Here is a 13,992-nt window from a genome sequence, read left to right as displayed (position 1 = left end):
TTCCGGCGTAAGGCTCGAGGGACTGAATGGCCTCCTCCTGCTCCAGAGTGAAGCTCGAGGGGCTGAATGGCCTCCTCCTGTTCCAGAGTGAAGCTCGAGGGGCTGAATGGCCTCCCACTTTCCCTGTGTAGGATACAGTGCACCAGCGGTCGGGCTATATACAGTGACTCTGCCACGGTCTCCTGTTTGCTGAGGGCGGTGGGAGGGTGCTGAGTTACTTGGTGAGATCTCTGGTGTCGCTCCTCCTCCTGAGGAATTCCCCAGCGGCGGAAGTGCAGTGATGGAGCTAAAACAAGAAGTTCAAAGGTTACAATCTCCGACGGAAGCCTCGCCTTAGGGTGTCTTGGAGGGGAGGGGGGGGGGAAGCAGCCGCGGGATGGGGGGGAGGGGAAGCCGCGCGGGGAGGGGTGGGGGCAGCCGCGCGGGGAGGGGTAGTACTGAGGGAGCGCTGCACTGTCAGAGGGGCAGTACTGAGGGAGCGCTGCACTGTCGGAGGGGCAGTACTGAGGGAGCGCTGCACTGTCGGAGGAGCAGTACTGAGGGAGCGCTGCACTGTCGGAGGGGCAGTACTGAGGGAGCGCTGCACTGTCGGAGGGGCAGTACTGAGGGAGCACTGCACTGTGGGAGGGACAGTACTGAGGGAGGGATGCACTGTCGGAGGGGCAGTACTGAGGGAGCGCTGCACTGTCGGAGGGGCAGTACTGAGGGAGCGCTGCACTGTCGGAGGAGCAGTACTGAGGGAGCGCTGCACTGTCGGAGGGGCAGTACAGAGAAAGCGCTGCACTGTGGGAGGGACAGTACTGAGGGAGCGCTGCACTGTCGGAGGGGCAGTACTGAGGGAGCGCTGCACTGTCGGAGGGGCAGTACTGAGGGAGCACTGCACTGTGGGAGGGACAGTACTGAGGGAGCGCTGCACTGTCGGAGGGGCAGTACTGAGGGAGCGCTGCACTGTCGGAGGGACAGTACTGAGGGAGAGCTGCACTGTCGGAGGGGCAGTACTGAGGGAGAGCTGCACTGTCGGAGGGGCAGTACTGAGGGAGCGCTGCACTGTCGGAGGGGCAGTACTGAGGGAGCACTGCACTGTCGGAGGGGCAGTACTGAGGGAGCGCTGCACTGTCGGAGGGGCAGTACTGAGGGAGCACTGCACTGTGGGAGGGACAGTACTGAGGGAGGGATGCACTGTCGGAGGGGCAGTACTGAGGGAGCGCTGCACTGTCGGAGGGGCAGTACTGAGGGAGCGCTGCACTGTCGGAGGGGCAGTACTGAGGGAGCGCTGCACTGTCGGAGGGGCAGTACTGAGGGAGCGCTGCACTGTCGGAGGGGCAGTACTGAGGAAGCGCTGCAATGTCGGAGGGGCAGTACTGAGGGAGTGCTGCACTGTCGGAGGGGCAGTACTGAGGGAGCACTGCACTGTCGGAGGGGCAGTACTGAGGGAGCGCTGCACTGTCGGAGGGGCAGTACTGAGGGAGCACTGCACTGTGGGAGGGACAGTACTGAGGGAGGGATGCACTGTCGGAGGGGCAGTACTGAGGGAGCGCTGCACTGTCGGAGGGGCAGTACTGAGGGAGCGCTGCACTGTCGGAGGGGCAGTACTGAGGGAGCGCTGCACTGTCGGAGGGGCAGTACTGAGGGAGCGCTGCACTGTCGGAGGGGCAGTACTGAGGAAGCGCTGCAATGTCGGAGGGGCAGTACTGAGGGAGCGCTGCACTGTCGGAGGGGCAGTACTGAGGGAGCGCTGCAATGTCGGAGGGGCAGTACTGAGGGAGTGCTGCAATGTCAGAGGGACAGTACTGAGGGAGCGCTGCACTGTCGGAGGGGCAGTACTGAGGGAGCGCTGCAATGTCAGAGGGACAGTACTGAGGGAGCGCTGCACTGTCGGAGGGGCAGTACTGAGGGAGCGCTGCAATGTCAGAGGGACAGTACTGAGGGAGCACTGCACTGTCGGAGGGGCAGTACTGAGGGAGCGCTGCAATGTCAGAGGGACAGTACTGAGGGAGCGCTGCACTGTCGGAGGGGCAGTACTGAGGAAGCGCTGCAATGTCGGAGGGGCAGTACTGAGGGAGTGCTGCACTGTCGGAGGGGCAGTACTGAGGGAGCACTGCACTGTCGGAGGGGCAGTACTGAGGGAGCGCTGCACTGTCGGAGGGGCAGTACTGAGGGAGCACTGCACTGTGGGAGGGACAGTACTGAGGGAGGGATGCACTGTCGGAGGGGCAGTACTGAGGGAGCGCTGCACTGTCGGAGGGGCAGTACTGAGGGAGCGCTGCACTGTCGGAGGGGCAGTACTGAGGGAGCGCTGCACTGTCGGAGGGGCAGTACTGAGGGAGCGCTGCACTGTCGGAGGGGCAGTACTGAGGAAGCGCTGCAATGTCGGAGGGGCAGTACTGAGGGAGCGCTGCACTGTCGGAGGGGCAGTACTGAGGGAGCGCTGCAATGTCGGAGGGGCAGTACTGAGGGAGTGCTGCAATGTCAGAGGGACAGTACTGAGGGAGCGCTGCACTGTCGGAGGGGCAGTACTGAGGGAGCGCTGCAATGTCAGAGGGACAGTACTGAGGGAGCGCTGCACTGTCGGAGGGGCAGTACTGAGGGAGCGCTGCAATGTCAGAGGGACAGTACTGAGGGAGCACTGCACTGTCGGAGGGGCAGTACTGAGGGAGCACTGCAATGTCAGAGGGACAGTACTGAGGGAGCGCTGCAATGTCAGAGGGACAGTACTGAGGGAGCGCTGCAATGTCAGAAAAGCTGCCTTTCAAATGAGATGTTAAACGAGGCCCCATCTGCCCTCTCAGGGGGATGTAAAAAATGCTATGACACTATTTCAAAGAGGAGCAAGGGAGTTCTCTCCAGTGTCCTGGCCCCTATATTTATCCCTCATCCAAAATTACTAAAAACAGATTATCTGGTCATTATCTCATTGTTGTTTGTGGGATCTTGCTGTGCGCAAATTGGCTGCCATGCTTCCTACATTGCAACAGTGACCATACTTCAAAAGTACTTTATTGGGACATGTTGGGGCACTGGGTTCTGTCCTTACTGCAGTTCATCTGGTGTGACTAGCGGGGCAGCTCCAGTACAGTTAAAGCAGTTCGACAGATTGAATCCTCTTGCATGTGCTGGGACAACCCGAGCAAGAGATACGGCCCACAGGCAGGTTCTGGGATGGAACTAACCAGGGGGAGGCCCATTATTTCGTCTGCATTCGGGGAAATGAAGGAGCTGAAAGGGGGGAGCGTCAGTTCCCCCTGCTATAACTGAGCTCAGGAAACTGCATAATATTTAAACCAAGAGTCAGACAGGGAGCACAGCCTGTTCCAAACAGCGGGCTTTGCTTTCTCCACATCCCAGAATAGCTGCTGATGGCAGCATTGGTTCTCCTGCTTGGTGGTTGCTGGGAGACTTGGCTGGAGCCTGGGAATGCTGAGTAACCTGCTCTGAACCTATTCTTGCCCTGCATTCCCCCTGGGATTCTGTCTCAAAGGCAAGCTTTGTGCTGAGCTGCAAACACAATGGGCCCATTTGTTGCACCCTTGACCTCTCCGAGTGCCAATGTGCAAACAAACTGCCCTTTGACCTCACAGAGGTCAACACGTGTAAAGGAAGAATTTGCACTTATACAGCACCTTTATCCATTTCAGGAGGTTCAAAAACACTTTACAGCCAATGAAGCACTTTTGAAGAGTAGTCACTGTTGTAACATAGAAACTAGGAGCAGGAATAGGCCATTCGGCCCCTCGAGCCTGCTCCGCCATTCAATGCGATCCTGGCTGATCATCCAAATTCACAGAATCACAGAAACCCCACAGTGCAGATAGAGGCCATTTCGGCCCATCGAGCCTGCACCGACACATATCCCACCCTATCTCCGTAACCCCTACACCAACACATATCCCACCCTATCTCCGTAACCCCTACACCAACACATATCCCACCCTATCTCCGTAACCCCACACATTTTAATCCCCCTAACACTAAGGGTCAATTTATCATAGCCAATCAACCTAACCTGCACATCTTTGGACTGTGGGAGGAAACCAGAGCACCCGGAGGAAACCCACGCAAACACGGGGAGAATGTGCAAACTCCACACAGACAGTCACCCGAGGCCGGATTCGAACCCGGGTCCCTGGCGCTGTGAGACAACAGTGCTAACCACTATGCCACCGTTCAGTACCCTGTCCCTGCTTTCTCCCCATATCCCTTGATCCCTTTAGCCTTAAGAAATATATCCAACTCCTTCTTGAATATATTTAATGAATTGGTCTCAACTGCCTTGTGTGGTAGAGAGTTCCACAGGTTCACCACTCTCTGGGTGAAGAAATTCCTCCTCATCTCTGTCCTAAAAGGCCTACCCCTTATCCTTAGACTGTGACCCCTGGTTCTGGACTCCCCGACCATCGGGAACATCCTTCCTGCATCTAGTCTGTCTAGTCCTGCCAGAATTTTATAAGTTTCAATGAGCTCCCCTCGCATTCTTCTAAACTCCAGCGAGTACAAGTCCAATCGACCCAATCTCTCCTCATATGTCATTCCTGCCATCCCAGGTATCAGCCTGGTGAATCTTCGCTGAACTCCTTCCATGGCAAGAACATCCTTCCTCAGATAAAGCGACCAAAACTGCACACAATACTGTAATGCGGGAAATACAGCAGCCAATGTGAGCACAGCAAGCTCCCACAAATAGCACCGTGATAATGACCAGAAGATCGGTTTTAGTCATGTTGGTTGAGGAATAAATATTGTCCAGAACTCCCCTGCTCTTCTACAAAATAGTGCCATGGGATCGTTTACATCCACCTGAAAGGGCAGATGGGGCCTCGATTTAGCGTCTCGCTTGAAAGACGGCACCTCCGACAGTTCAGCACTCCCTCAGCACTGCACTGGAGTGTCAGCTTAGATTTATGTGCTCAAGTCTCTGTGGGGCTCAAACCCACAACCTTCTGACTCAGAGGCTACTCGAGAGTGAACCCACTGAGACAGGGCTGGCCTTCAACATGCCGTGACCTAGTCTAGGTCCAGTAATATAGGATGCTGGATAAGAGGCAGAGTTGAGTCACTCACTGCGGTCGAGGGTCCGGACGACCCTTCTTGAACGCTGTCCAACGAAAGTGGCACAGCAACACTGAGAGGAATCTTCAGCTTCTCCATCGCTCGGTGCTAAACGGAGGAAATGGCAGACAGTGAGTTGCGAACGGCGGGGGGCGAGGGCGGGGGCGGGGAGGGGCGGGGGGGAGGGGCGGGGGGGAGGGGCGGGGGGGGAGGGGCGGGGGGGAGGGGCGGGGGGGAGGGGCGGGGGGGAGGGGCGGGGGAGGGGCGGGGGAGGGGCGGGGGGAGGGGCGGGGGGAGGGGCGGGGGGAGGGGCGGGGGGAGGGGCGGGGGAGGGCGGGGGGAGGGGCGGGGGGAGGGGCGGGGGGGGCGGGGCGGGGGGGCGGGGCGGGGGGCGGGGCGGGGGGCGGGGCGGGGGGAGGGGCGGGGGGAGGGGCGGGGGGGAGGGGCGGGGGGGAGGGGCGGGGGGAGGGGCGGGGGGAGGGGCGGGGGGAGGGGCGGGGGGAGGGGCGGGGGGAGGGGCGGGGGGAGGGGCGGGGGGAGGGGCGGGGGGAGGGGCGGGGGGAGGGGCGGGGGGAGGGGCGGGGGGAGGGGCGGGGGGAGGGGCACGGGGGCCCGATTCCCTTTCCGTTTCTTCCCTTCTCTCTCTCACTATCTGCGCCGGCTCCCCTCCCCCTCGATGCCGAGCAGTTGGTCTCTCACCTTCGCTGGTGCCAGTGTACAGGTGCCTCTCTCTGTCCAGTGGGGTGATGGGTGGAGAGGTCTGGATTCCGGCCTTGTACCAGAGCAGCAGCAGGATTCTGAGGATTGCTCTGAAATGAGATGGACATTCCGACAGTGCAAGAAAAGGTTTTCTCTTCCCAGAAGATCAGTGCAATCCGAAAGAGAGTAACATTGAGCAATGCGCAGGGAGGGAGGAGGGCAGGGCAGAGGCAGGGTCATTGCAGGAGGTGTGGGGGGAGGGGAGGGGGTGATGCAGGAGGTGGGGGGGAAGAGGAGCGGGGGGGGAGGGCCGAGGGGGGGGTCCGAGGGTGGGGGGGGCCGAGGGCGGCCCGAGGGGGGAGGAGCGGGGGTCGGGGGGGAGCGGGGGGCCCAGGTCTCATGCTGTAACTGTGCTGGGTATGATGACGATCAGGCCTCGGGCCGAGTCCACAGAGACAGAACTGCCGGTGGCCTTCAGCTGCTGCAGGGTGGGCGAGACCCAGACACATGGGCTCGTTGAAAGGCCAAGATGGGGGAGCGGAGAGATGAAGGGTACAGGGTGAGGTGCTCACTGTGCAGATGCCAGCACTTACTTTGCCAGCTGGATGATGATGATCACCAGCCAGCGACTGGTCTCACCCCACAACTTGGCCGAGCCCATCTCTGTGAAAACCTCCACGTGTTCCAGCACCGTGAGCCACGTCATTAACCGCTGCTGAGTGACAGACTGCAAGGAAACCGACACAGAACACCAGTCAGTGCAGCCACAGCACCATAAGAACATAAGAAATAGGAGCAGGAGTAGGCCAATCGGCCCCTCGAGCCTGCTCCGCCGTTCAATAAGATCATGGCTGACCTGATCCTAACCGCCAATCCACTATCACAGAACCATCTCCTGAATCTAACAGAATTAGACACACGAAATAGGAGCAGGATCAGGCTACACGGCCCCTGGGCCCGCTCCGCTACCCACAGGGCCATGACCGATCCGAACCTAGACCCATGTCCAAATTCCTGCCCGCTCCCCGTAACCCTTAATTCCCTTTACTTCTAGGAAACTGTCTATTTCAGTTTTAAATTTATGTAATGATGTAGCTTCTACAGCTTTTTGGGGCAGCATATTCCATGGACCTACCACCCTCTGAGTGAAGTAGTTCCTCCTCATCTCAGTTTTGAAAGAGCAGCCCCTTATTCTAAGACTATGCCCCCTAGTTCTAGTTTCACCCATCATCGGGAACATCCTCCCCGCATCCACCCGATCCAATCCCTTCACAATCTTATATGTTTCAATAAGATCGCCTCTTATTCTTCTGTACTCCAATGAGTAGAGTCCCAATCTACTCAACCTCTCCTCATATGTCCATCCCCTCATCCCCGGGATTAACCGAGTGAACCTTCTTTGTACTGACTCGAGAGCAAGTATGTCTTTTCTTAAGTATGGACACCAAAACTGTACGCAGTATTCCAGGTGCGGTCTCACCAATACCTTGTACAACTGAAGCAATACCTCCCTATTTTTATATTCTATCCCCCTAGCAATGAAAGCCAACATTCCATTGGCCTTCTTAATCACTTGCTGCACCTGCATACTAACCTTTTGAGTTTCGTGCACCAGGACCCCAGATCCCTTTGTACTTCAGTACTTTCCAGTTTCTTGCCATTAAGATAATAACTTGCTCTACGATTTTTCCTGCCAAAGTGCATAACCTCACACTTTCCAGTATTGTATTCCATCTGCCAAATCTCTGCCCACTTACTTAGCCTGTCTATGTCCCCTTGCAGGTTTTTTATGTCCTCCTCACTCACGACTTTCCCCCCCATCTTAGTATCATCTGCAAACTTTGATATGTTACACTCGGTCCCCTCCTCCAAATCGTTAATATAGATTGTAAAGAGTTGGGGACCCAGCACTGACCCCTGCGGAACACCACTAGTTACTGATTGCCAGTCTGAGAATGAACCATTTATCCCAACTCTCTGCCTTCTGTTAGATAGCCAATCCTCTATCCATGCCAGAATATTACCCCCAATCCCGTGATTTTTTATCTTAAGCAATAATCTTTTGTGTGGCACCTTGTCAAATGCCTTTTGGAAGTCTAAATACACTACGTCCACTGGTTCCCCTTTATCCACCCTATATGTTACTTCCTCAAAGAACTCCAGCAAATTTGTCAAACATGACTTCCCCTTCATAAAACCATGCTGGCTTTGTCCTATTAAATTATTATCCAAATGTCCTGTTACTGTCTCCTTAATAATGGTCTATAGTTTCTATAGTTAATTACCGGTCTATAGTTTCCAGCCTTCTGTCTACTGCCCTTTTTAAATAAGGGCGTTACATTAGCAGTTTTCCAGTCTGCCGGGACCTTTGCTGAGTCCAGGGAGTTTTGGAAAATTATTACCAATGCATCCACAATCCCTACCGCCACTTCCCTCAAGACCCGTAGGATGTAAGCCATCAGGTCCAGGTGATTTATCCGCCTTGAGTCCATTATTTTACCGAGTACCACTTCCTTAGTGATTTTGATCATGTTTAGCTCCTCCCCCGCTATAGCCCCCTGTTTGTCCAGTGTTGGGATATTCTTAGTGTCTTCTACTGTAAAGACTGATACAAAATATTCATTCAGTGTTTTTGCCATCTCCATATTTCCCACCATTAATTTCCCTGTGTCATCCTCTAAGGGACCAACATTTACTTTAGCCACCCTTTTTCTTTTTATATAACTATAAAAACTCTTACTATCTGTTTTTATATTTTTTGCTAATTTACTTTCATAATCTATCTTCCCTTTCTTAATCAATCTTTTTGTTATTTTTTGCTGTCTTTTAAAGTTTTCCCAATCCTCTATCCTCCCACTAGATTTGGCTACCTTATATGCCCTTGTTTTTAGTCGAATACTATCCTTAATTTCTTACTTAGCCACGGATGGCTGTCTTTTCTTTTACACCCTTTTCTTCTCAGTGGAATATATATTTTTTGGAAGTTGTAAAATAACTCCTTAAATGTACACCACTGATCATGTATCGTCTTACCCTTTAATCTATTTTCCCAATCCACTCTACTCAATTCCGCTCTCATACCTTCATAGTCTCCTTTATTCAAGCTTAGCACGCTTGTTTGAGATCCAACCTTCTCACCCTCTAATTGAATATGGAATTCAACCATGTTATGGTCACTCATTCCAAGGGGATCCTTTACTAGGACATTTTTAATTAATCCTGTCTCGTTACACAGGACCAGATCTAAGGTTGCCTGCCCCCTGGTCGGTTCAGTTACATACTGCTCAAGAAACCCATCCCTAATACACTCAATGAACTCATCCTCAAGGCAGCCAATTTGATTTGTCCAATTAATATGATAGTTAAAATCCCCCATAATTATAGATGTTCCCTTATTACAAGCCTCAACTATTTCCTGATTGATACTCCATCCAACAGAGTTGCCACCATTCGGAGGCCTATAGACTACGCCCACTAGTGTTTTTTTCCCCTTATTATTCCTTATCTCCACCCAAACTGTTTCATTATCCTGATCTTTTGACCCAATATCATTTCCCTGTATTACAGTGATTCCTTCCTTTATTAACATAGCCACCCCACCTCCCCTTCCTTCCTGCCTGTCCTTCTGATCGTTAAATAACCTGGTATGTTTAATTCCCAGGCATTGTCACCCTGCAGCCATGTTTCTGTAATGGCCACAAGATCATACCCATATGTAGTTTATTTGTGCCATTAACTCATCTATTTTGATACGAATGCTACGTGCATTCAGATAGAGAACTTTCAAAGATGTTTTGTGACACTTAGTTCCTGCTTTTGCCCTTTTTATTACTTTACCTTTTACTCCATACCTTCTGCCCCTTCCTGACATGCTGTGGTTTTTAATTTCCCCACTGCTACCTAAGTCTATGACCTTCTCTGTTGTCATTTGTATTATTTGCTCTCTAGGAACCTCCCCCCCACTAGTTAGTTTAAAGCCCTCTCTACAGCCCTAGTTATATGATCCGCCAGGACTCTAGTCCCAGCACTGGCCAAGTGAAGCCCGTCCCAACGGAACAGCTCCCTCCTGCCCCAGTACTGGTGCCAGTGTCCCAGGAAGCAAAACCCATTTCTCCCACACCAGTCTTTGAGCCACGCATTTAACTCTCTAATTTTATTTGTCCTAGCCAAATTCGCTCGTGGCTCAGGTAGTAATCCAGAGATTATTACCCTTGTGGTTCTGCTTTTTAATTTGGCCCCTAGCTGCTCAAACTCCCTCAGCAGAACTTCCTTCCTTGTCCTATCTATGTCGTTGGTACCAACATGGACCACGACAACTGGATCCTCCCCCTCCCACTCCAAGTTTCTCTCCAGCCCAGAGGAGATGTCCTTAACCCTGGCACCGGGCAGGCAACACAGCCTTCGGGACTCTCGCTCTCAGCTGCAGAGAACTCTATCTATCCCCCTAATGATACTATCCCCTACCACTACAACATTTCTTTTCAGGGTCCTGAACACTACATAAGGGAAGCATAGCCCAACAAGCACACAGCACAGAGCAATGAATCACACTGGGCCGGAGTGAGTTACAGGCTGGAATCTAATCGAGGGGTTCGGGGGGATTTATATATAGAATAGAATAACAGATACCCGGGAGTGAGTTACAGGCTGGAATCTAATCGAGGGGTTTATATATAGAATAACAAATACCCAGGAGTGAGTTACAGGCTGGAATCTAATCGAGGGGTTCAGGGGGTTTATATATAGAACTAGCTGGGGGTGCCCGACGTTGCCAGGGCAATTTTGGGCCGCGTGGTTTACGGCTGGGCGCTACCGCTCCCCCCGCTGTGTCTCACTATTTCCCTCCCTGACCCTCTGTGTCGCTGCCAATCTCTCTGTCCCCCGCCTCTGTCTCCCTGCCCGTCTGTCCGCCCTCTCTCTCCCCCGCTCCCTCTCCTCCCCTCCCTCCCTCCCGTCTCTCCCTGCTTTCGTCTATGTCCCTCCCTCCCCTCTCCCTGCCTCGCGCCTCAGGCCCGGTGCCGTTGTGATACCGGCCGTGCGGGGCCTAGCGCTTCAGGCCCGGCCGGGCTCTGGGGCCGAGACGGACCCCAGGTGAGCTCCCCCGCGGGTAGCGCGGTTGACGGCCGGCCGCTGCCACTCCCCCGCCCGCTGTGTGTCTCGGGCCGAGTGGTTGTGAGGCGCGGCCCGAGTGACCCCAACTCACCTCCCGCTCCCGGAGCTGCAATGTGTGCGTTTGTTTGGCTGGTGCTGTTGCTGTAGGGATGAAAAAAATGGCGGCGAAGTTTCGGGAGGCTGGAGGATTAGGACCCGCCCGTGACACACCGATTGGTCAGCCATCAGGTCAGTGAACTGTAGGATTGGTCAACCAGCACGTCACTCAACGCTAATGAGCGGAATGTTGCCGTTTATTGAACCTTTTTTGTATACTGTCTGAACAATGTTTGTCTGACCAAAAAGTAAATACGCCTATTAGACTCCCCTAATGATAAGCTTTCTTTTGATATAACATGTGTAGGTACGCTCTATATCTTTTGATTGTATAGCCGGACAGACAAACAGCTTTATAACAGACTAGCTGGGGGAGCCTGGCTTTGCCAGGGCTGTTTTGGGCCGGGTGGTTTAAATCGAGTGCCAGGCTTTGGGGCCTCTCTGTGAATCTGCTGCCGGGCAACATTTCTACCTTTTAATACCTTGAAAGATGAAAGTGAAAGTACTTATAAAACATTTTTGGTAAATCTTATGTTATTTTTAAAAGAGATACTAACTTTTTCAAAGCTGGATGATCAAAGTAGTTTGAGCTGGAAGCTGAAGTAATGGCAGTGAAACAATGGCTGCCAGATCCCCGAGATGAAAACGATTAGTACCGCCCCCACACACACATCGATTGGCCAACCATCAGGGGACTGTACTGTAGGATTGGTCAATCGTGACGGCACAGGATTGGTCGAACCTTGACGTCAGTCAATCAATGCTAAGTAGCAGATAATAAGTTTAATTTTGAAGGTTTTTTGCATAAGGCGCAAACAATTTTCGTCCGACCGAAAAGTAAATACGCTTACGACCGTCCCGGAAGCGTAAGCTTTCTTCGGAGGTAACGCGCGCGTAGGTACGCTCTATAACTTTCGAGCGCATAGCCGGACAGACGCACACCCGAGGACACACAGACAGACAGATCGATTCGTACATAGACTAGCTGAAGTGCCCGGCGGTGCCGAGGCTTTTTTGAGGGCATGTTGTTGTTTTGGGGGGGGGGGGGGGGGGAAAGAGCGCGCGCGACTGGGGGGGGGGGGGGAAGAGCGCGCGCGACTGCGGGGGGGGGGGGGAAGAGCGCGCGCGACTGCGGGGGGGGGGAAGAGCGCGCGCGACTGCGGGGGGGGAGAGCGCGCGCGACTGCGGGGGGGGGAGAGCGCGCGCGACGGGGGGGGGGGAGAGCGCGCGCGACTGGGGGGGGGAAGAGCGCGCGCGACTGGGGGGGGAAGAGCGCGCGCGACTGGGGGGGAAGAGCGCGCGCGACTGGGGGGGGAAGAGCGCGCGCGACTGGGGGGGGAAGAGCGCGCGCGACTGGGGGGGAAGAGCGCGCGCGACTGGGGGGGGAAGAGCGCGCGCGACTGGGGGGGAAGAGCGCGCGCGACTGGGGGGGGAAGAGCGCGCGCGACTGGGGGGAAGAGCGCGCGACTGGGGGGGAAGAGCTGCGCGCGACTGGGGGGAGAGCCTGGAAGAGCGCGCGCGACTGGGGGGGAAGAGCTGCGCGCGACTGGGGGGGGAAGAGCGCGCGCGACTGGGGGGGAAGAGCGCGCGCGACTGGGGGGGAAGAGCGCGCGCGACTGGGGGGGGAAGAGCGCGCGCGACTGGGGGGGAAGAGCGCGCGCGACTGGGGGGGGGGAAGAGCGCGCGCGACTGGGGGGGGAAGAGCGCGCGCGACTGGGGGGGGAAGAGCGCGCGCGACTGGGGGGGAAGAGCGCGCGCGACTGGGGGGGGAAGAGCGCGCGCGACTGGGGGGGGAAGAGCGCGCGCGACTGGGGGGGGAAGAGCGCGCGCGACTGGGGGGGGAAGAGCGCGCGCGACTGGGGGGGGGAAGAGCGCGCGCGACTGGGGGGGGAAGAGCGCGCGCGACTGGGGGGGGAAGAGCGCGCGCGACTGGGGGGGGAAGAGCGCGCGCGACTGGGGGGGGGAAGAGCGCGCGCGACTGGGGGGGAAGAGCGCGCGCGACTGGGGGGGGAAGAGCTGCGCGCGACTGGGGGGGGACAGAGCGCGCGCGACTGGGGGGGGGAAGAGCGCGCGCGACTGGGGGGGGAAGAGCGCGCGCGACTGGGGGGGGAAGAGCGCGCGCGACTGGGGGGGGAAGAGCGCGCGCGACTGGGGGGGGGAAGAGCGCGGCGCGACTGGGGGGGGGGAAGAGCGCGCGCGACTGGGGGGGGAAGAGCGCGCGCGACTGGGGGGGAAGAGCGCGCGCGACGGGGGGGGGAAGAGCGCGCGCGACGGGGGGGGAAGAGCGCGCGCGACGGGGGGGAAGAGCGCGCGCGACGGGGGGGGAAGAGCGCGCGCGACGGGGGGGGAAGAGCGCGCGCGACGGGGGGGGAAGAGCGCGCGCGACGGGGGGGGAAGAGCGCGCGCGACGGGGGGGGAAGAGCGCGCGCGACGGGGGGGGGGAAGAGCGCGCGCGACGGGGGGGGAAGAGCTGCGCGCGACGGGGGGGGAAGAGCGCGCGCGACGGGGGGGGGAAGAGCGCGCGCGACGGGGGGGGAAGAGCGCGCGCGACGGGGGGGGGAAGAGCGCGCGCGACGGGGGGGGAAGAGCGCGCGCGACGGGGGGGGAAGAGCTGCGCGCGACGGGGGGGGGAAGAGCGCGCGCGACTGGGGGGGGGGGAAGAGCGCGCGCGACTGGGGGGGGGGAAGAGCGCGCGCGACTGGGGGGGGGGGAAGAGCGCGCGCGACTGGGAGGGGGGGGGGGAAGAGCGCGCGCGACTGGGTGGGGGGGAAGAAGGCGCGACTGGGGGGGGGGGGAAGAGCGCGCGACTGGGGGGGGGGGGAAGAGCGCCTCGACTGGGGGGGGGGGAAGAGCGCGCGACTGGGGGGGGGAAGAGCGCGCGCGACTGGGGGGGGGGAAGAGCGCGCGCGACTGGGGGGGGGGAAGAGCGCGCGCGACTGGGGGGGGGAAGAGCGCGCGCGACGGGGGGGAAGAGCGGCGCGACGGGGGGGGGAAGAGCGCGCGCGACTGGGGGGGGTGGAAGAGCGCGCGCGACTGGGG

At 57.4% G+C, this 13,992-nt stretch overlaps 1 protein-coding gene across 3 annotated transcripts in view; it reads right to left on the bottom strand.

The window, feature by feature from the left end:
* pex16 (peroxisomal biogenesis factor 16) overlaps positions 1-13,992 on the bottom strand; it is a 241,255-nt gene that overhangs the window by 3,089 nt on the left and 224,174 nt on the right. For 2 of the 3 annotated variants that reach the window (XM_086007459.1, XM_086007460.1), the window contains 4 exons: positions 6,339-6,472; positions 5,746-5,855; positions 5,059-5,154; positions 137-286 (listed from right to left, as the gene is read on the bottom strand). In XM_086007459.1, the coding sequence (XP_085863585.1) occupies positions 137-286; positions 5,059-5,154; positions 5,746-5,855; positions 6,339-6,472 (490 nt within the window). The remainder of the gene's footprint in view (positions 1-136; positions 287-5,058; positions 5,155-5,745; positions 5,856-6,338; positions 6,473-13,992) is intronic. The other variant, XM_086007461.1, reaches the window with a different exon arrangement.

Source organism: Somniosus microcephalus, chromosome 15, assembly GCF_052327205.1.
Source record: "Somniosus microcephalus isolate GS21.2 chromosome 15, FLI_Smic_1.0, whole genome shotgun sequence".
Taxonomy (NCBI): Eukaryota; Metazoa; Chordata; class Chondrichthyes; order Squaliformes; family Somniosidae; genus Somniosus; species Somniosus microcephalus.
The sequence above is the reverse complement of the archived record's forward strand: the minus strand, read 5'-3'. Positions and strand labels throughout refer to the sequence as shown.